This window comes from Asterias rubens, chromosome 19, assembly GCF_902459465.1.
Source record: "Asterias rubens chromosome 19, eAstRub1.3, whole genome shotgun sequence".
NCBI classification, from domain to species: domain Eukaryota; kingdom Metazoa; phylum Echinodermata; class Asteroidea; order Forcipulatida; family Asteriidae; genus Asterias; species Asterias rubens.
The window spans coordinates 5,443,520-5,466,774 of NC_047080.1; the positions used below are offsets into that span (position 1 = coordinate 5,443,520).

Consider the following 23,255-nt stretch of genomic DNA (forward strand, 5'->3'; position numbering starts at 1 on the left):
GTAAAACTAAGACATATGTGATGTGCTCTAAACCAATGAAAAGGCAGAATATTTGTAAGGGGTGTTATAACAAGGTTAACAGTAACACCATGTACGTACAAGAGTAGCATATACAAGTTGCATGGTGGAGATAACTTTTAGTAAGGTTTGCAGTAACACAATGTATAGATGAAGCCAGGGTGGTTCTAAAAAGAACAGGTGGTCAATTAAATTTGGATAATCCAAAGTAATTGACTAGTTAGTTAAATCCTATGGTTCATTAAGATAAAAGGCTTGATTTTGATACTACTGTTTGATTCAGTGAACAGTGTTATAAGGGGGGGGGGGGTGAAGGGAGGTTATACATGTAACAATGTTGGAGTCACTTAATAGACAGATACAGTAGGCTCCGCCCACAACGCACGTGTGAGCAAGAACACATGGGCCTCTCCAATGCCTTTCTGCACAACTCTGCCGCGCGTGCCAAGATACGCGCACGCATGTCGGACCTTATTTGTCGGACCTTCGTTGCGTTGTGATTGGTCAATATGCAATGGGGCAGAGCTTAGTGGATCGGTCTATTGTTAATTTTTTAAATGTACTACAAATTGGTTTGGGAAGGCACAGTGTAATGACGGTGGTATGATGAATGATTGAAAAGAACAAACAAGTCAACAATAGAACATCAATATCTGCCCACACGATTTCAATCTTCACAAAAAAAAAAAACCAACAACAAAATAGAATGGATTGACTTTAGAGAACCCTGCAAATGTTTTCAAAATTTTGGTGTACATCTTCACCACTAGACCCAATTTTCATGGCTCTGCTTACCGTAAGCAAAGAATCGGCACTTACGGAACGGAAGCAGGGAATTCCGTGCGTACGACAAGCGTATTTCACGGGTTAGCAGGGAATTTTGGCTTCTGCGAGTGCGTGCTCCACATTACTATGCATTCTACGCTTACACAGCTAGTGCAGAAATTTTGCGCTTACATGTAAGCGGAGCATGGTGATCGTTAGCGCCGAATTCGGAGGGGAGCAGAGCCATGAAATTGGGCCCTGATTGGTCCCTGGCCCTTATCCTCATTATAGTCCATCTTAACCATCAAATACTTCATGTATTTTCAACGAGTCTCTAACCATAAAATCTTCCATAATGAGATGCTAGCTGCATTTGACATTTTAAAGCTTCAAAATCTTCAAATTTCTGTTGACAGGCCATTTTGATTATCATCTTTGACCTGATACCTCGTTCACAGAGATGACTATGACATTGATTTATATCAGAGGGGCCAGACTATTTTGTGTCCAGCCTCACTGTGATGTGTGTGTTAGTTTTTTACAACAAAACAAGATGATCAGGAAATCAATGTTGGGAAGGACTCTTGGTGAAACTTCACTATATTTGATTTTCCTTCCTTGGTATATTATGTTCCCACATACAAGTATAATACTGAAGACATTGTCACAATCTTGCAAGGTGCAGCGAGATCTCACCAGGGTTTCATAAACCACTCACTACTTCACACCAAAGTCAACATCAATTTGGTCTTGAAGTTTACCTCAGGTATCAACAACAAATGACAACAAATGGTATGAGAATCAAAAGAGAAGTAAAAAGGAACCTTGTTCTTGGTGTGAGGGGACGCTTCTCAACTGTCGGGGTCACTGCTTCCAGACGAACCCTCAGCGTGCTTACAATGGACTGAACCGCAGCAACACCTGAAGAACTTGGATTTAATCGCCCAGAACTTGTCTCCATAATCAAAGCTGGATGAAACAAAATGAGAGAAATTAAATTATTAAACAGGGATTAAAACAGGGATAATCTCAATATTTTAACTATGACCTTTTTTGGCCAAACAGTCATCGGTTTATAACCATTTTACGCTTAAAATTTGCATTAAGTAATAAATAATTCAAGTCAAAAACGCACCTCACCGCGCGGTCAAAAACTGCTTATCTATGATAATGATATGCAATGACCCCTTGACATCATTGGCGCAATTTCTCAATAGGGTTTGTGCACAGTTCTCCAGCTGTGGCCAATTGAGGTCGCTATTTTTCATATCAAATAGCCGCCGACGACTTCACGAGTCCTTTGTCGCGCGGGTTTGTTTGACCTCACGTTTAAAAGAAGAATTCTTTTTTTTACCATGCTTTACTGTGAGGTAAGAGACTCGTTATATTTTTTCTGTTTCCTATGGACTCCATCTATTACAAAAATGTAATAACTAAATATTTCAGAGCATCTTGTAGCCGCCCTTTAAGCTAAAGGTACATCTGATCCTTGAATGGGTACGGTCCCTTTAATATAAATCTGGGGATGGTTGGGGACAGAAACACCTGAGGTAGACTCGTCCCCTGTCCTTATCCGCACGGCGACGGACAGGTGTTGGTTTTACAATACAAGTGATATCATTGGATACATAAATTGACATGTAATATATATATATTACAGTACAATGTACATGAATACAATTACGTCTTTTACGTACAAAATGTACACGTGAAATTAACTGCAAAATGACTGCGAGATCAACAGCACTACATAAACCACTAGACCGTCAGGCTATTGGACGTGGGCTCAAGGACAGTCTCTGGCATAATTCACGAGCCTCGTAGTGGGACGTCAGATGTTCAGGCTACACCTAAGGGTTCATTTGTGAGGCTAACCCAAGTTGAATTTCAGGGCGGGGGGCTCACATCTGAGGGTTTATTGGTGAGGCTACCGCCCTCCCCCCCCCCCCCCACACCACCACTTCGGAAGTTCATTTGTGAGGCTTACTCCCACTAAGGTTCATGGTCACCCCCCCCATCAAGTTTCATTTTTAAGGCTATCCCCCTTGAAGTTCAATTGCGAGGCGAACCACAAATGAGGTTAAGGGTGAGGTTCACACTTGAGGGTTCCTTGGTGAGGCTTCCCTCCCCCTACTTTTTCAGGTTCATCTGTTACAACACAGTCTAAGACCTTTTCCCAGTCATTCATTAATTGAGTTGTCCACATGTGGTCATCCCTACGCATTATTAATTGGATTGGCTTTATTGATATCAACCTTCAGTCTGAGACTCTTGAGGGGATTCAGAAGCCCTTGGGATAAAGATCAAACAAGATATTAGCTGAAATTGCCAACTTATGCTCTCTTTACCTCGGGCTAAATCTAGCAAACAAATTTCGCACAAGATTATTTTTTTCTTCCAATTGGAGATGTTTGAGAGGAGTGCGTATCATCATGCGTATTTATTATGTCAGATGAGAATGTGTGTTACATAAATTATGTAATAGGCCTATGCCTGTGATTTTTGTTTCCAAAGAACTCGGGTAAGTACTGAGTATACAGTGCTAACTAACAGACATCGGTGTATATAGGTAAAAAACAAAAATTAATATTCTTTATCCCCGATGCAAATTTAACATCTAATAAATTATGTCCTTTTCATTTTGCTTGAAAGGTGAGAGACAAAAAAACACACAAATAACATGGGGAGAATATTACTTACATTTAAAATTATGAGATGTTTCTTTTTTTTTTACAAATGAATTTGATTAATTAAACAAGTATGTATTGTTTTGTCCTTTTGTTGGGTGTGTTTCGTAAGTCCTTTCTAAGAATGACTTGCTCCGTACACTCACATTTGTTATTTTCCCAATGATAATATTTCTGCTGTTCTCCATGCTTGTCTACTTGCCCTCCTGTCACCTTCATGTACTTTTCCATTATGATGTTTATTACATTGTTGTCTCTGTTTTGCCATGTCATTTTGTATGGATGTATTCTTGTACTCAAATAAATAGTAAGAAATAATAATGGCACTTCCGGCTCAACAAAAAACCATCACTTGACGAAAAATATTTACATAATCTTTATTACTATTATTAAGATGTAGAATGTTTGGAATTTTCTTTTAAAGGCAATGGACACTATTGGTAATTACTCAAAATAATGATTAGCATAAAACCTTACTTGGTAACGAGTAATGGGGGGAGGTTGATGGTATAAAACATTGTGAGAAACGGCTCCCTCTGAAGAAACAAATTATTCTTAAAAACGCTCACTATTAAGTCACAACAGCTCTGACGTCTAGTTTCTTCTTGTTGACAAATCGCAAATGAATTTATCAAGCACTAAATGTCTCTTCAATTGGAGCAATCCTCGCACAATGCTCTCAGCTATATTAATAAATAATATTCATAACCCAGTTTTTATTGATCCCACTTTCAAATTGTAAAGCTTAAAGTAGATCATCTTTGGAATTTTTACAAGAAGAATATTTGATCAAGCCAGAGGCGTCCTGACTCTTCTCTTTCTAGGTATAATTCCGCAGGACAAGTTCATCAATAAAGAATTGAGTTTTCCCTTGGAAGAATAGGTATAAAGACCATCTGTTTTTGCAGCAGTTTTATGGTGGGCTATTCTTTTCACAGTTTAACTAAGACCTCCCTTCGATAAAGACAGACTAGAAGATAGAGAGAAAAACGCCACAGAATTAGGCCCCTAAAGCAAACCGAAAAAAAGCCACACACTTTTGAGATTTCCCGAGTGACTTCAACGCCAGAAGGTGGACTTTACATTAACATGTTTTGATGAAAAGCAAAGCTGTAGGCTATGAGTGTTGCGAGGGATTTGACTAGATTTCACCTCTGACTTTGTGGCTGCACGTAAACATGGGATGCTATAGTTGGCCAAAGGGGACAGTTAACGTTAAGAACATGAGACAGTGACAAAGCGGCCAGGATTTAATATGTCAAAATACCCAACGCAAAATCACTACTTTCTGTCCTCAATATGTTAATTAAAAACAACTGTATAATTAATTATCTTTGTTTTACACAGCAACTTTATATAAACCGTCTAAACTAACGGAAACGTCAGTGATGTTAGTACTGGTAAAGACGCACTTGCATTAAGCCTTTTCTTTAAGATCAAAGGTGTTGTGTTTTTATCACAAAAAGAATAAGAATTTCAGGAAAGGATAAAACAAAAACAAAATATAATTATCTACTGGTCATTTTAGGATTATTTGTCGTCAAAAGTATTCATGAAAGAACAAGTGGACCCCATTCAGACTGTCTTGACCCAAAGATCATTGATTGTCAAGGGCTTCAGATTCAACGTAGACTTCATCTGCCTGTTTAAAGCCAACAATCTCGGCCAAAATGCTTGGGCCACCCCCCCCCCCCTGTCCACTTCCCCCGACAATAAATATTCTCTCCCCCGTCACCCCGCTCAATGTTGACTGGAGCGCAGAAGAAGACCGTGCAACAATGAGAACCAACATTTAAAGGGGGCAGGGGCCCAACAAGATATGGCCGGGATTGTAGTGCCAAAAGTGTACAGAGTAGCTACTCAAGCCTTAGCCAGAACCCTAGCCAGAGCCAAGCCGGAGCTGTGGTTTAGAGAAGGGCTAAACTCTTGTTTTTATAGCTTTCAAAAACGAAAAGGAAACCTGATATTATGTTTAGGCTAAGTATAAACTAGCTGAGAACCGGTTATTAATTGTGTATTATCACATGGTAATTTCGACTGGTAACCTGATTCTGCTTGACACAACTTGTTTAAGCTTAGCATGTTTGTAGTTCCAAAAATTGAACAGAGCAGAATCCTGGGGAAACAAATATCACTTCCTCCTCTTAGTTTATTTCCACATGGACCGCTATAATCAATTTATTTCATTAACTTCAGCAACATCTTCTGCGCCTTGAACACCCAGCAAGGTGGATACGTGCGCATTACAAGTCTTATCATTATTATTATCTTGAAGACGGAGCAAGAAGAAATTAATGAGGACAACATTTCTGGCACTTACCCAAGTTCTTCCTGCGACTTGATATCACGTGACGCAAAGAAAGCGATCCTTGGAAAGCTGATATCACGATGTTCGATAAACACTCGGACGGGTACGAGGTTCGGATCACACAGGTGGTTTATAAAACGACTAACGTTGCCATAGTAACGAGCGTCGATACAATACACCTCACGCTCCTAGGGATTAAGAACGACAGATTGGGGATTAAGGCAAGAGATTTAGCGGTGTACAGTTGTCATCACTATCAAGAGAAAAAACAGGATAACAATCATGAATGTCAAATCGATTTTTTTTTGTTTAGAGGCTCAGTGCTTGTTTTTATGGGAGTGTGCCACAATGCTTTATCAGGTTATCAATTATCAACAAATGATATCAATAATCAAGACGAAATAAATGGTCATGAAAGTCAGATTGATTTCTTATTTGAGAGACTTGATGAAATTTTGTTTTATCTACGTCTGCCATTCTGCTTTCTTTGGAACATGCAATCAGTTATCAACAAATAAAACATTTTCATAACGGAGTATCTTTAAAATTTCACACATTTCTTTTGACTGGTTAAATCAATCTAAACAAAATGCTGGTCATACATTTGGTATTGTATATTGTTTCTTATTTCAAGTCTTAAACCACAAGGGAAACTGACTTGGGTTGGACACAGACAAATGTTTTTCCATTACATAATCCTCCTATTTAGAATTGCAAATAAAGGATACACAAAGATTTCTTACCACTAAACACTTGATATTCAGGGTCCGGGTACTTTTTGTAGGACAGTCAACAGATAAGACTTTAAACTCACACATTTTGAAGATAATGTATATAGAAAGCTTCTCTTAAAATATTATTTGCTGAGGTGCTGTAGTTTTTGTGAAATGGGTAAACAAGTCACAAAAATAATTTTTGTCTCAGTGATCAGGAGACGAAAATTATTTTAGCTTGTAAAACATATTTTGGTGACATTGTTTTACTCATTTCTCAAAAACTACAGCACCTGAGCAAGTAATATTTCAAGGCAAGCTTTCTATCATCATTATATTCAAACTATGTACATTTAATGTAAATCTGTGGACATTGTATATTGTGTTACAAAAAGTACCCAAATCCTTTAATTAGCATAATTTATGCGTACCTCGTTATCAAGATCAAAGAGATAAGAATCATCTTCTCTCTTGTCTGCCTCTGCATCAGAAATAAGCTCTCCGGCGTATCTAGAAGAAACAACGCAAGATGTGCTCAATAATTCAACTCAAATTAAAAACATACCAATCTCATTATTCTCGGGTCACCATTTTATCTTGTTCTCTGTATTGTAATACTTATTGTCCATACTGATTTAATTGTACACAAATGGTACCAGACTGTATTATTTGCAGCCTTTTGTAGCGATGATTTCAAACACTTGTACAAAATATTATTCTAATGTAGAACTCCTATAGATAACCTAAAATGTTTAGGATCCACTTCTTGACACAAAAGTAGCAGCCTTCAAAAGAATTTATTCTGTGAAAATGTTGGCTTAAATCTTAAAAAATGCAAAGTCTATCAGCACTTAAACCTCATCTCCTGCATCTGGAAAATTGCTCCACATTTTTCAAAGAGCTGGCTGTAATAATGCAACATCTTTAAGAATGATGTTTTTATATTATAACCATCTTCAAACCATCTCAGCCTCTAAATGTTTTTTATATTATAACCATCTTCAAACCATCTCAGCCTCTTTAAAACACATCTTCTCTAAGCAAGGAGCTGGCTGTAACATCTTTTAAATTGACGTCATTATTTTATGAGCATCTTCAAACCATCTTCTCAAAGCAAGTAGCTGGCTGTAACATCTTTAAGATTGATGTCTTTAAATAACAACCATCTTCAAATCATCTCAGCCTCTTTAAAACACATCTTCTCAAACCACGGATCTGGCTGTAACATCTTTAAAACTAACGTCATTATTTTATAACCATCTTCAAACCATCTCAGCCTCTTTAAAACACATCTTCTCCAAGCGAGGAGATGACCGAAAATCTTTAAAATTAACGTCATTATTTTACGAGCATCTTTAAACCATCTCAGCCTCTTTAAAACACATCCTCTCCACTTACTCGCATATAAACGTCCCTTGAGGTATATCTTGAGTGACCCGTACACCCCAGCCCATTTGAGAAGTACGAAACAGTTGTAAATGGCACCTAATTCCATTCTGGACGACACGATTACGACAGGTCCTCAGGCATCGACACCCAGGTCCACACTCAAAGATCAAAGGTGGCTCGTGATAGTCAAAGTCTTTAAATAGGAGCCCGTCCTGTCATGAATATAACAAGAAAAATATCAACACTGTCAGGTACTTTAAGGAGTATCAAATTGCATTTGAAAATATTTGTCTCAATATAAGCGACGTTCAGGTGTTAGCTATTCAGGTGTTGTTCTATTGTTGGGAAATGTCAAAGGTTAAATGTAGAAATGAGAGTTTTAAACATTAAAACGAAGAAGCAGTTATAAACAAAATCTTGAGCTACTAGTTTTTTATTTTAAAAACAAATTTTTCTTTATTAAAAAAAAATTTGGGGGTTTGCTGTTACTACAAGATTTCTACGAGTCAATCAGAATCCTTCAGCTGGTTTGATTTGAATTAAAATGGGTTCAGAATCTAAACAACTTTACAGAATATAAACAGCCTTCGCTCTTCTTCAGTCGCTCATTTCCAGCTTTCCCCAGGACCGCGCATCATGACACGCTATGGCGATCGGGCCTTTTCAGTCATAGCTCCAACACTTTGGAAAGAGCTACCCACCCACATTCAAGCAGCTCTCCTTCATTGGACACTTTTTAATCTCAACTTAAAACCTATCTTTTTTGTCGATCTGGTTATCGTATTTAGCGCTCTATAAATGTTGTAATTATTATATTATTATGGAATATTCTGCATGAGAGAACGTGAGTCAAAGGTTAGGATTGTTACTGCTGACTTTAAAGCAATCGCACAAAATCGGTAAACAGTATTGTCCAAAGGCCCACACTTTGTGTATCACAACTTATATATAAAATAACCAACCTGTGAAAATTTAGGCTCAATTGGTCATTGGAGTCGGAAGAAAATAATGGGAAAACCCACCCTTGTTTCCGCACGTTTCGTCGTGTCACGACATGTGTTTTAAATAAATCTGTTATTCTCGATATTGAGAATTGATAATTGTTTTAATGTTTTCTCAATAAGTAATGCATTTCATGGAATAATATTTCAAGGGAAGTCTTTCACCATTACCTTCCGTAAACCCTGTAAGTTATTTGTAAATCTGTGAACTTTTAATTTTTGTTCTGTTCAGAAAGTGTCCAAAGGCTTTAAGAGATAACTTATCATTAGGGTCAACAGAGATACACAACATCAAAGAACTTAAAGCTATTTAGCTTTAATCGGCGGAACGGGGAGATACAAAAGCCCACACAGTTAGGTTGTGACTAAACCCATGGATCAACCTAACATATAAAATCAATCTATGAGTGGGCTTCATAGACGTCACGTCAACGCGGGCATAAAAACACAAGAAATCTCTTGAAACAAACTTGAGTTAGACGAAACGTGGGAGTAGTCAATCCCAAAGGAGATTGTAATCCCCTCCCTCTTTCTTGATTCAACGCTACATCATCTCTAGAAGCATAACGCAAGAAACAACATTTCTTAGCCCGATCTTTCTTTCTCCACTACCAATTCCCCAAGCTGCCAGCGCTAATTGCACAGCTGTTTTCCCACAGTGGAATGACAAACAGTTCAGCTGGCTATAGAGAATGATTAAGGTCTAAGTACATACAATCGGACAGGGTATTTTATATAATCTTAAAGGCAGCGGACACTATTGGTAATTACTCCACATAAATAATTGTTACCACAAAACCTCACTTGGTAACGGGGACAGTTGATAATATAAAACATTGTGAGAAACGGCTGCCTCTGAAGTAACGTAGTTTTCAAGAAAGAAGTAACTTTCCATGAATTTGATTTTGAGACCTCAGAATTTGATTTTGAGGTCTCGAAATCAAGTATCTGAAAGCACACAACTTAGTGTGACAAGGGTGGTTTTTCTTTCATCATTATCTCGCAACTTCGACCAATTGAGCTCAAATTTTCACTGGTTTGTTATTTTGTGCGTATGTTGAGATACAGCAGGTGAGAAGACTGGTCTTTGACAATCACCAATAGTGTCCAGTGTCTTTAATAATTGCATTATTCATACAATTTGTATTACTGGGTACATATCAAAAGTGTGTGTACAAGCCAAGTTCCCATCCGCAGAGTAAACAAAAAATGGGTTTTTGATTTAATGCGATGTTTTTTATGAAATATGTTTACCTTGGGATTCCCTTGTTTATTGACAGGTTGTATTTAATGCATAGAAAGTGGCCTTTAATGTCTGAGGGTAAGTCTCATGGTCTCAGGTATTGACGCACAATGATGGGTTTTTTGTTATAGAGTGGTTTGATGTTTCAGCTACTCTTTGTGAACAAACCTCAACCTTTGATAATAATGTTAAATCAATAATAATGAATGTACTATCAACTATTTATTTTTGTCAACGCTGTTGTATTCATCACCCACTAGCAATTTTGGGGCTGAGTCAAGCATACATGTACAAGATGAAAATGATCAAAAAAACACTTTTAGCTTTAACTGAAATTAACAACAAGAGAATGGTATCAACATTTGCAATAAATTGTCCTCCATTTGAAAAACAGCTAGCAATGTAAAATTGAATTGGTTGCATTTCACCAATGAAGCTCCCGGTACCCATAAGCACTGTGTATATTTGAGCCCCAGGGTTCTCATGAAATAAACTGTTTAGTAGCGCTGGCAGAAGAATCAAAATATGACAGCAGAAGTATCTGATTTGAAGCAGGTGCAATTGACTGTCCAGCAGAATAAATGAAACTGCCTCGCATACTTACCTCTGTTATGTCAGCGGAGTAGACATCCCATATAATAAATGAGGATATCCACGCAGCCTTGTTGTGAGCGACTATATTTTGTGTACATTAAGTGATGATCCCACTTCTGACACCGTTTTCTAATATTTAGATGAGCTTAGAAGATGTTTTCAGTATTTGACCACCGGCTATCAATTTGTGTGTGTATATAGCCTACTATTTGTTACTTTGCTCATTTGTCCAATAGACCTAGCTCTATGTTGGCAGCCATTGTTTCTGCTCATATTGATCGTTCCGCAGTTTTGACCATCAATTTTGTTTTCTTGTATATCTACGTGTATAACAAATGAACTAACACAACTAATTATCCATTCCTACTTGAGGATTGAAGAATAAAAATAAAATAAAATAAGGAAATATCAACCTCAATTTAATAGTTTTAAATTTAATAATCTTGATTTTTTGGAAAAGCCCCTTCTTTCAATTGCATTCAGACAAGGAAATTCTCCAATAAAAAAGTTTAAACCCCATTAATATTTAAGATGTTTTTTGTTGCTGACCAAGACATCATTAACATTGATTAAGTACAAATCTCACTCCTGACTCCATTCTCCTCCCCAGAGACTTACACTATCAGGACATTTGATCAGCTCCACAACTTTCGACGAGCTAACATTTTTTTGTTATCAACTTTATTTCATACATCATTTTTAGCCAACAGCAATGGTATACATATATAAACTTCACATAAGTTTGGGGTATTAGAAATGTAATAACGGAGATGAAGATATAGAGACAAAAAAGGATCAAATAAATGTACAATTCAGCTTTGGGATAATTCATCATCAAGTAATGCTCATTCATCCTGAGAAGTCGTATAACTTTTAACATTGTTATGCCTTATCAATTCCTTGAAATGTGCAGAAGCAAACTTTATAAGAAAACCACACTAAAATAGTAATTTTTATTGTTTTTATCAGTTATTATTGTGTATTGAGATCTAGGCTTTAGAGGGTGGTAGAAACAAAATAGAAAATGTATTTTAGTTGTTTTTGTTTTCATCTATTCATTTATTTGTTACTCATTCAATAGCACAATTCGCCTCAAAACAGTGGAAGTGTCGTGGCCGAGGGGTTAAGAGCACCGAATTCAAACTCTGGTGTTTCTGATCAGCAGAGTGTTGGTTCGAATCCCCAGTTGTGACACTTGTGTCCTTAAGCAAGACACTTCACCATTGCTTCGTCCTTCGGATGGGACGTAAAGCCGTTGGTCCCATGTGTTGTGTAACGCGTGTAAAAGAACCCAGTGCACTTATCAAAAAGAGAAGGGGTTCGCCCCGGTGTTCCTGGTTGTGGCTGCTTAATGCGCCGTAGCACCTTGTAAACCCTTTTAAGTGCTACATAATTGGGTCTCACAATCCATCTTTCTGAAAGTTTGTATATACTTAGCGCCTTGAGTACCTTGTTTGGTAGATAAGTGCGCTATATAAGACTTCGATATTAAAACAAGATGAATAGAAACAAGAAGAAATATTAAGTTATAGAAACCCATACAGTCAGCCAGGGACTGAAAACCTAATCCACATGCAAGGCTGCAGGTCTGAGGTGGGATTCGAAACCAGGGTCCACAGAGATGAAAGATCCTAGAGGAGAATTAAGTACTCACCAGATCATACCAGCACTGTACGCTCTGATTGGCGCACTCACAATCATCAGTAGAGCAATCTTCATTCAAACAGGTACACATCTACATAAAGAAGATATCACAAAAATAATTTTTTTTTTTCAACTGTAACTGAACTTTGACCTTAAAAAGTACAGAGCAACTGACGATTCTCTGATAAATTAAAGGCTGTGGACACTATTGGTAATTAATCAAAATAATATCGTCTTAAAACCTTTCTTGATTACGAGATGGGGTTGATAGTATAAAACATTGTGAGAAACAGCTCCCTCTGAAGTGATGTAGTTTTCGAGAAAGAAGTAATTTGATTTCGAGACCTCAAGTTTAGAATTTGAGGTCTAGAGATCAAGCATCAGAAAAGCACACAACTTCGTGTGACAAGGGTGTTTTTTCTTTCATTATTATCTCGCAACTGCGACGACCGATTGAGCTCAAATTTTCACAGGTTTGTTATTTTATGCATATGTTGAGATACACCAAGTGAGAAGACTGGTCTATGACAATTACCAATAGTGTCCAGTGTCTTTAATGGTAGAGTCACTGAATATTTGTTTGTCCACGAATGCTGATTTATGGACAAAATTATCAAGAAAAATACATGTGCAAGTTTCAGCTGAATACAGCATCTTTACCGCGAGAAAAAGCAAAAGAATGTCACAGTATTTTCAACAGAACATTGGATCAATTCAATCAATCTCTTTGGTCACAGCAGACACAAACGGACACCAACTCAGAAATGATTCATACATGAATCGTTTCTCATATGCTTTAGTTTAGGTGTGACATATCATCCAAACTGAATAACTTCAAATTAAAAACTATCAACAGCTGCAGTGCTTCTTGCCAAGAAAGTTTTTATGGTCATAAATAGTATTGACCAACCTATGACCCACCTTAAAGCCATTATACACTTTCGGAACAGAAAAAAAAAAAGTTCACAGATTTACAAATAACTTACAGGGTTTACAGAAGGTAATGGTGAAAGACTTCCCTTGAAATATTAGTCCATGAAATGCTTTACTTTTTGAGAAAACATTAAAACAATAAAATCCTCGATATCGAGATTTACGGATCTATTTTAAACACATGTCATGACACGGCGAAACGTGAGGAAACAAGGGTGGGTTTTCCCGTTATTTTCTCCCAACTCCGATGACCGACTGAGCCTAAATTTTCACAGGTTTGTTACTTTATATATAAGTTGTGATACACGAAGTGTGGGCCTTGGACAATACTGTTTACCGAAAGTGTCCAATGGCTTTAAAATCAAAAGAATATATGGGTGCACTTGATTAGCTTCCCTAGGTCGACCCGGTCTTCCCCTGGTACGTTAAAGAGCTTTGACGTCATTACAGGGGCTCACCCTGGTCAGCCCCAAGTGCCCTGCTTGTGGAGTGGGTCACTTTGGGGCTGGCCTGAGGTGCATGACGTCACCACAAGAGGGTGAGTGATCGTTCGATTAGCTCTTGTCAGGGGCTCACCCGAGTGAGGGGTCGACACGGTGAAGTTAATCAAACGCACCCTATATAAACACCAGGAAATATCCTGACACATCCTCGGCCTGGATTATAGTTCTTACCGGTTGCTGCTTGATGCTATGATTGATATTGAGTGGTGTTGTTTCACAACTCTTAGCAACATAGTGGAAGTCAGTTGGTATAGGGTCGTTATTTACAGCGTTGACAACTGTAATGGGTAGTGCCTCCAAACCACGTGCGATATCGCTGGGGGAAATAAAGTACAAATAATATAAACAACATAAACCATTGAACAGTGGTCTGCTATTTATGATTAATAAATACCTTGGACAGTTTCAAGTCTCTGATTGGTCAAAACCTGGTCACGTGGAAGTGTATTAACAGTCGGTATAAAGACCAGCTTTGGAAACTAGCGATTAGGTGGCCCCTAAATCAGCATACATTGTGTAAAACTTGCGCGTTGCACTGTATCGCATGCTTATTTATATTCAGGTTAGTTTCATTGCAAAACTTTGCCGACTTTAATTGCGCGTACGCGCTGAAAATGTATCAATTTTGAGGTAACAGGTGCCATATATGGTCTTGTTTACAGCGACATCCTACATGGATGCTGAGCTCATGCGCGCGTTTTAACGCACAAAGGACAGCTATAGTCCAATCATGTGCCTCCTTCAACCCAAGTTTAGGCGCTGAACAGACCATTATTTAAAAGAGTCACTGGTCTCAACGATCAGTAATGTGATTAATGCACGAAAGAAATGGGAACTATCAAAAGCTCAAAAATGGCCCCTGAACATGTCTGGAAGTATGGCCGAGAGAAAAGTCATAAAATTTGGACAATATTAGCCATTTAATTCGTTAAAAGGTATTTATAAATGGGAATAACAATGTGAGGACCCGATCTTCACTGCGTGGTAATGACCTTGGTTGGTGGCTGGCACTGTTAACGGACCTCGCCTCCGGCTCGGTCCGTTAACAGCGCCAGCCACCATCCGGTCATTACCACGCAGTGAAGATCGGGTCCTCACATTGTTATTCCCTAATTTAAACTCATATATTCTTTGAAGGCAATTTATGAAAAGGATGAGTTTGTGATTAAGGATAATGAAATATTTGAATAATGTCGGGTTGTGCAGAGAAAAACTGACTAGAGTGGGACTTCAACCTGCGACCTCTGGATTAACGTGCCGACTCTCTACAAATTTAGATCTCTGTACAATTGAGCCATGTAACCCAAATGTTGGCGGTTAATATTTTGTCAATACCTTTGGTGGGTCAAAACTTATAACTTGCTAAAAGTCTTGATAAATAACTTGATTGTTGAAGGTTTTGTATCATATTTTAATAAATTATTCACAATTTTGCAACAATAATTTGATTGATTCTTATTCTTACCAGCTTATGATTTTGTCAATACCTTTGGTCTGTGGTAGTTTATTACTTTTACTAAAAGTCTTGATAAATAACTTGATTGTTGAAGATTTTGTATCATATTTTGATAAATTATTCACAATGTTCCAACAATAATTTGATTGATTCTTATTCTTACCAGCTTATGATTTTGTCAATACCTTTGGTCTGTGGTAGTTTATTACTTTTACTAAAAGACTTGATAAATAACTTGATTGTTGAAGGTTTTGTTTCATATTTTGATAAAATATTCACAATGTTGCAACAATAATTTGATTGATTCTGATTCTTACCGGCTGATGATTTTCTCGGTCCTAATGGCTCGGTTGGCTATGGCTACCTTCATTTTCCGATTGACTTGTAAAGCCAGAGAGACGTCCGTGTCAGGTTTGGCACAATCCACTGGAGTTTCTCCTTCTTTGTTAGTCACATCAATACTTGCATTACGGAGGAGCAACATCCTACAAGAGACAACAAGAAACATAAAGACTTCTTAAGATTTGATTGATTTCAGAAGATTGATCTTAATAAATCGTGAGGGCAGGGATGGTTCTTGTGATTGATTAGCTTAGTGTGCCACATATTTGTCAGCACAGGCTGTATTCTCCCCAGGGAGCTGAGATGGTTGAAGGAATGATTTAAGGCACTGTGACCAGGGGTAATAATGTTGAAGCGCCTTGAGCGTCACAACTGTAGGAACCTGAGCGCTGTATAAAAAGCCAAGATTATTTTATTTTGGCCACCAAAGCGCGAAGAGCATTGTAAAAACCAATAAAAAAAAGTAATAAGAAGTACTCACGTTACACATCCATAGTTGTTTTCTCTTGCTGCAATATGCCTGTCAAAGAAAATAAATAAATAGCTCAATTTCTTGATCACTTTGTTTTTAAAAAGCTCATTACATTTCAACAAGAATTATTTGTAGCATTTGCTAATAAGAAAGCAAGCATCTTATAGATGTTTTTAGTATGGTAAAAGCTGTAAGAAGTCAAATCCAGTTTTAAAGGTGATTTGATGAAGGGAGACCCTTTATTATACAGTCACGTCAGTGAAAAAAAACGTTGAAACTCGATTGAGCGACAACATTGCCTCTAGCACATAAATGCTTTGGACAAAATAGTCATATCTCTGCGTCAATTGGCGTTTGCCAAATTTGCCAACTGTTTTTGTGTGTACATCCATGTTATACTTACAGGGGTGTGTCACCATGTACATTAGGTGCGTGTACATCACCATGGCGATTGATAAATATTTCAGCAACATCATCAGCACCAGAAAACACAGCCCAATGGAGACCGGAATTCCCTTCCTAGATACATAAACAAAAATGTTGTGGAGTTTGATGAAGGCATTTTCAAATAAAAAATTAAACAAATTTCTGTGGTATATAGTCTACTTTTAATCGGGCACTTATAAGAAATAGTGAAATGCCATTTAAAGTAACGTCAACTGTAACGTTAGCATTTTTTTTTCTTCCTTTTTTCTGCATTAGCGTTTTGCTTACCAACCAAAAGGAGCAATGAATGGCCGGATGTAGACGCGCTGCAGTTGGCTCATGTGACATGGCCCTCTGCAGGTTGGTTTTGGTATAAAACAAGGCATATTCTTTAATACCGTATATTTGAATACCTTACCTTGTCTCTGATGTTAGAATCAGCGCCTCTCTCAATAAGAAACTGAACTACTGGAATAATTTTATATTCAGCAGCCCAGATTATCGGTGTCCAACCTCCATCGTCCTGTTTGGCAAGATAATACAGAAATAGTTGATTTTTGCCCCTTTTTTAAAAAATTAAGAGCAATTGTGTACGATAGCGTAACCGAAAATGACCAAATGTGGCCGATCAACTGGTACACTGCTGTTCAGAGCAAATTTTAAGTTCCTTGGTGTATACCATGTATATGCAGAAAAAATACAAATTGAATAATTGTGCAGACTTGATGATAAACAATTATAAAATACTCTCAATACGAAGGTATCAAATCAGCATTCTGCCGTCGATTTCACAAAACTCTTCCTAACTTAGGATTGGAATTATGACTTAGGACGAGTCCCAACCCTGCACTGTAGCATGCAGACATTAAGATTAATCTATAAGACGAGTCCTAACTCTTAGTGAAATCGACCCCTGAAGCGCAAGTACCAACCACAGGGATAAGAGTCATTGATAACAGAACTAGCCCGACACTAGGAGCCACATTGTAGGCGTATTGTCACACGATAGCATTTCCACCCTTTGGTTTAGATTCTGAGGAGCTTTAAGGAACAGCATCCTTAGCACTAGAGAAGTATATCAAAGAGTACATCTTGATATGTAAGAAAAAGAGTGGCTGAATTTCTTCAAACGATAGCATTTCCACCCTTTGGTAACCCTTGGGGTTTAGATTCTGAGGAGCTTTAAGGAACAGCATCCTTAGCACTAGAGAAGTATATCAAAGAGTACATCTTGATATGTAAGAAAAAGAGTGGCTGGATTTCTTCAAACGATAGCATTTCCTCCCTTTGGTAACCCTTGGGGTTTAGATTCTGAGGAGCTTTAAGGAACAGCATCCTTAGCACTAGAGAAGTATATCAAAGAGTACATCTTGATATGTAAGAAAAAGAGTGGCTGAATTTCTTCATCAGGATGACTTAAAAAGTCTGAATTCATACAAAAGTCTGAAATTTCTCATCCCTGCAATCAGTATAAGATACGGGTTGATGGGATTCCTTGCATCCAACAGAGGAGAGTGGTTTCGAATCCCTTTTTATTGTGTTGAAAGAAAATTAGTGGCTGATTTTCTACATCAGGCTGACTTTAAAAGTTTGAATTCAGATAAAACTCTGAACTTTCTCATCACTGCAATCAGTGTAAGAAACCGATCAGCTGGAAAAAAATGTTTCCAGCAAACAATTGGGAGTGGTTTGAATCCCTTCAGTGTTGATTCTGCTTACCTGGGAATTTGGGTTAATTTTCCTGAGAGATGTGATATATTTGACTGCCTCTAGATTACCATTCTTGGCTGCTACATGAAGAATAGTCATACCTTCATCATCCTGAAAATAAAAATAATCAAAGGGTTACTGATACCACTCTTAATATAGAGAAAAGGTCGTAAGACCTTTTTGTCCTAAATATGTACTTGGTTTTTGTAAATGGATGTGTAAGTTGTTATACAACTATGAGTGTGCAATGTATGTGCAAGATACAAAAAGGAAATATAAAATAAGTTTTTGCAGGAAAACTATCTTGGAGGAACTGTAAATAACCCCTATGATGGGTAAATAAGGGTTTAATGAGTCGAGTTGAATCTGCAATGAAGTCTGCAGTAACTAAACCAAAATGTAAACACTTGATGCACAAAATGGTTATAAAGTTGTAGGATAGAAAACATCAGGCCTGATGGTTTTTGTTGAAAGGGTAAGGACACAAGACGTTTTGAGGGTATTCTATTGGAACATTTCAAAGGCACCAATTCTATGTATGACCAGCCTCCATGAAGTATCAGGCATGACTGATCCAATGTGAGAGAAATTCAATTCTATGTATGACCAGCCTCCATGAAGTATCAGGCATGACTGATCCAATGTGAGAGCAATTCAATTCTATGTATGACCAGCCTCCATGAAGTATCAGGCATGACTGATCCAATGTGAGAGCAATTCAATTCTATGTATGACCAGCCTCCATGAAGTATCAGGCATGACTGATCCAATGTGAGAGAAATTCAATTCTATGTATGACCAGCCTCCATGAAGTATCAGGCATGACTGATCCAATGTGAGAGAAATTCAATTCTATGTATGACCAGCCTCCATGAAGTATCAGGCATGACTGATCCAATGTGAGAGCAATTCAATTCTATGTATGACCAGCCTCCATGAAGTATCAGGCATGACTGATCCAATGTGAGAGAAATTCAATTCTATGTATGACCAGCCTCCATGAAGTATCAGGCATGACTGATCCAATGTGAGAGAAATTCAATTCTATGTATGACCAGCCTCCATGAAGTATCAGGCATGACTGATCCAATGTGAGAGAAATTCAATTCTATGTATGACCAGCCTCCATGAAGTATCAGGCATGACTGATCCAATGTGAGAGCAATTCAATTCTATGTATGACCAGCCTCCATGAAGTATCAGGCATGACTGATCCAATGTGAGAGAAATTCAATTCTATGTATGACCAGCCTCCATGAAGTATCAGGCATGACTGATCCAATGTGAGAGCAATTCAATTCTATGTATGACCAGCCTCCATGAAGTATCAGGCATGACTGATCCAATGTGAGAGCAATTCAATTCTATGTATGACCAGCCTCCATGAAGTATCAGGCATGACTGATCCAATGTGAGAGAAATTCAATTCTATGTATGACCAGCCTCCATGAAATATCAGGCATGACTGATCCAATGTGAGAGAAATTCAATTCTATGTATGACCAGCCTCCATGAAGTATCAGGCATGACTGATCCAATGTGAGAGAAATTCAATTCTATGTATGACCAGCCTCCATGAAGTATCAGGCATGACTGATCCAATGTGAGAGAAATTCAATTCTATGTATGACCAGCCTCCATGAAGTATCAGGCATGACTGATCCAATGTGAGAGCAATTCAATTCTATGTATGACCAGCCTCCATGAAGTATCAGGCATGACTGATCCAATGTGAGAGCAATTCAATTCTATGTATGACCAGCCTCCATGAAGTATCAGGCATGACTGATCCAATGTGAGAGAAATTCAATTCTATGTATGACCAGCCTCCATGAAGTATCAGGCATGACTGATCCAATGTGAGAGCAATTCAATTCTATGTATGACCAGCCTCCATGAAGTATCAGGCATGACTGATCCAATGTGAGAGCAATTCAATTCTATGTATGACCAGCCTCCATGAAGTATCAGGCATGACTGATCCAATGTGAGAGAAATTCAATTCTATGTATGACCAGCCTCCATGAAGTATCAGGCATGACTGATCCAATGTGAGAGAAATTCAATTCTATGTATGACCAGCCTCCATGAAGTATCAGGCATGACTGATCCAATGTGAGAGAAATTCAATTCTATGTATGACCAGCCTCCATGAAGTATCAGGCATGACTGATCCAATGTGAGAGCAATTCAATTCTATGTATGACCAGCCTCCATGAAGTATCAGGCATGACTGATCCAATGTGAGAGCAATTCAATTCTATGTATGACCAGCCTCCATGAAGTATCAGGCATGACTGATCCAATGTGAGAGAAATTCAATTCTATGTATGACCAGCCTCCATGAAGTATCAGGCATGACTGATCCAATGTGAGAGCAATTCAATTCTATGTATGACCAGCCTCCATGAAGTATCAGGCATGACTGATCCAATGTGAGAGCAATTCAATTCTATGTATGACCAGCCTCCATGAAGTATCAGGCATGACTGATCCAATGTGAGAGCAATTCAATTCTATGTATGACCAGCCTCCATGAAGTATCAGGCATGACTGATCCAATGTGAGAGAAATTCAATTCTATGTATGACCAGCCTCCATGAAGTATCAGGCATGACTGATCCAATGTGAGAGAAATTCAATTCTATGTATGACCAGCCTCCATGAAGTATCAGGCATGACTGATCCAATGTGAGAGCAATTCAATTCTATGTATGACCAGCCTCCATGAAGTATCAGGCATGACTGATCCAATGTGAGAGAAATTCAATTCTATGTATGACCAGCCTCCATGAAGTATCAGGCATGACTGATCCAATGTGAGAGAAATTCAATTCTATGTATGACCAGCCTCCATGAAGTATCAGGCATGACTGATCCAATGTGAGAGCAATTCAATTCTATGTATGACCAGCCTCCATGAAGTATCAGGCATGACTGATCCAATGTGAGAGCAATTCAATTCTATGTATGACCAGCCTCCATGAAGTATCAGGCATGACTGATCCAATGTGAGAGCAATTCAATTCTATGTATGACCAGCCTCCATGAAGTATCAGGCATGACTGATCCAATGTGAGAGAAATTCAATTCTATGTATGACCAGCCTCCATGAAGTATCAGGCATGACTGATCCAATGTGAGAGCAATTCAATTCTATGTATGACCAGCCTCCATGAAGTATCAGGCATGACTGATCCAATGTGAGAGCAATTCAATTCTATGTATGACCAGCCTCCATGAAGTATCAGGCATGACTGATCCAATGTGAGAGCAATTCAATTCTATGTATGACCAGCCTCCATGAAGTATCAGGCATGACTGATCCAATGTGAGAGCAATTCAATTCTATGTATGACCAGCCTCCATGAAGTATCAGGCATGACTGATCCAATGTGAGAGCAATTCAATTCTATGTATGACCAGCCTCCATGAAGTATCAGGCATGACTGATCCAATGTGAGAGCAATTCAATTCTATGTATGACCAGCCTCCATGAAGTATCAGGCATGACTGATCCAATGTGAGAGAAATTCAATTCTATGTATGACCAGCCTCCATGAAGTATCAGGCATGACTGATCCAATGTGAGAGCAATTCAATTCTATGTACAGTCGACTCCCGTTATTACGAGCTCGCATGTAACGAGGTTCCGGTTATAACGAGGTTTTTTGCCGGTCCCGAACTGCCCCGTGCGTGTTTCAATGCATTAAAATATGGATAATACGAGCACGGAAGTAGCGAGAACACGGTTATAACGAGGTAATTTTGCGGTCCCTTGGAGACAAAATGTATTGTTTTTAGACGTTTGTAGCGAGGGCCTGGAATAAGTGTGTAAAAAAAGCTTACCTTCGTCAAGGTTGAGAAATGACATGAAGCCCTTAAACCCCATGATCAATACAATAGAGGTGATAATTGCATGGTGCTCGTAGAGTGCCACCAGTCTATTCAACGGACTGGTTTACCCAAGCAGACAATAGAATGGCTTAAATCACGCGCGTGGCTCAAAACCACCAACGGTTTAGTCACTGATGACAATCCTTCTCAATTTCAAAAACATGCCGCTTACTTAATAAATTCATGTCGGCGAACGCACTCGGCAGTATTTGGGGGTTCTAATGATTATTCCTTGCTCGTATCATCCATTCAAAACTTCAAAAACGTCACCGCTGTTCGAGTTTTTTTTTTTTAGTAGAGCCCCTTTTTCAATTAAAAATATTATTATTAATTCAATAATAACAATTCAATGAATGAAGATTCCCCCGTTTCCAAAAATGTTTTTTTTTTAAGAAAAGAAAGAAAAAAACAAAGGTTGCCCGTCCGGAATATTTAATTCAATCACATCAAAAGATAGAGATGGTTTAAAAGACACAGATACGCAAAGATTTTATTAAATCAATAATATAAATCAAATAGAAAATTATTTTAAAAGACACAGATACACAAAGATTTAATGAATTAAATACTGTTATAAGAATTAAAAGGAGAAATTGAAAAATGAAACAAAACAACTGGATCGGAACAGCCAAAAAAGGAAACGGCAAACAACTGAAACAAGCTCCTTTATACAATCATCACTCCCTTCAGTCCATGTGCAACGGAACTCCAGAAACATCTCGCTGGTGTCCCACGCTTGACATGCTGTTATCATGATACTCCATGTCGATCACCAACGAAAATGAACGTTCAGTGCATGCATCATGTTCATACCATGCGCTACGCGGCAGAATCCACTCGCTCTGAACGGCAAGTTGACATCTCTTTGCTATATTGTTATCATAAATTGTACAAAATATTACATTTCCCTGATTAATCACTCAATAAAAGACATTTAGCAATGATATTCTTGTGTAAAAGATGCTCGTAATAGCTGTTCTGATAAGCAAACAGCTCCGTGCAGGCTAACACAAGTGTATATGCACGTACACGTGTTGTGTACAATGTGTTTGCACGTACACGTGTTGTGTGCATGCACAATGATGACGTGTGTATCTATATTTAGCGCGCTGCGTTTATAACGAGGTTCGGATAATACGAGGAAAATGGGCCAG

General features: G+C 38.2%; 1 protein-coding gene across 1 annotated transcript in view; it reads right to left on the reverse strand.

Annotated features, from left to right (window-relative positions):
• Positions 1–1,190: 1,190 nt before the first annotated feature.
• Positions 1,191–23,255, reverse strand: part of LOC117303103 (histone-lysine N-methyltransferase EHMT2-like) — a 35,286-nt gene continuing 13,221 nt past the window's right edge. The window contains exons 14-24 of the mRNA XM_033787192.1: positions 18,214–18,315; positions 16,913–17,017; positions 16,472–16,587; positions 16,078–16,116; positions 15,572–15,739; positions 13,970–14,114; positions 12,373–12,453; positions 7,890–8,092; positions 6,923–7,001; positions 5,791–5,966; positions 1,191–1,752 (exon numbers count right to left, since the gene is read on the reverse strand). Of these exons, the coding sequence (XP_033643083.1) occupies positions 1,635–1,752; positions 5,791–5,966; positions 6,923–7,001; positions 7,890–8,092; positions 12,373–12,453; positions 13,970–14,114; positions 15,572–15,739; positions 16,078–16,116; positions 16,472–16,587; positions 16,913–17,017; positions 18,214–18,315 (1,332 nt within the window). The 3' untranslated portion in view covers positions 1,191–1,634. The remainder of the gene's footprint in view (positions 1,753–5,790; positions 5,967–6,922; positions 7,002–7,889; positions 8,093–12,372; positions 12,454–13,969; positions 14,115–15,571; positions 15,740–16,077; positions 16,117–16,471; positions 16,588–16,912; positions 17,018–18,213; positions 18,316–23,255) is intronic.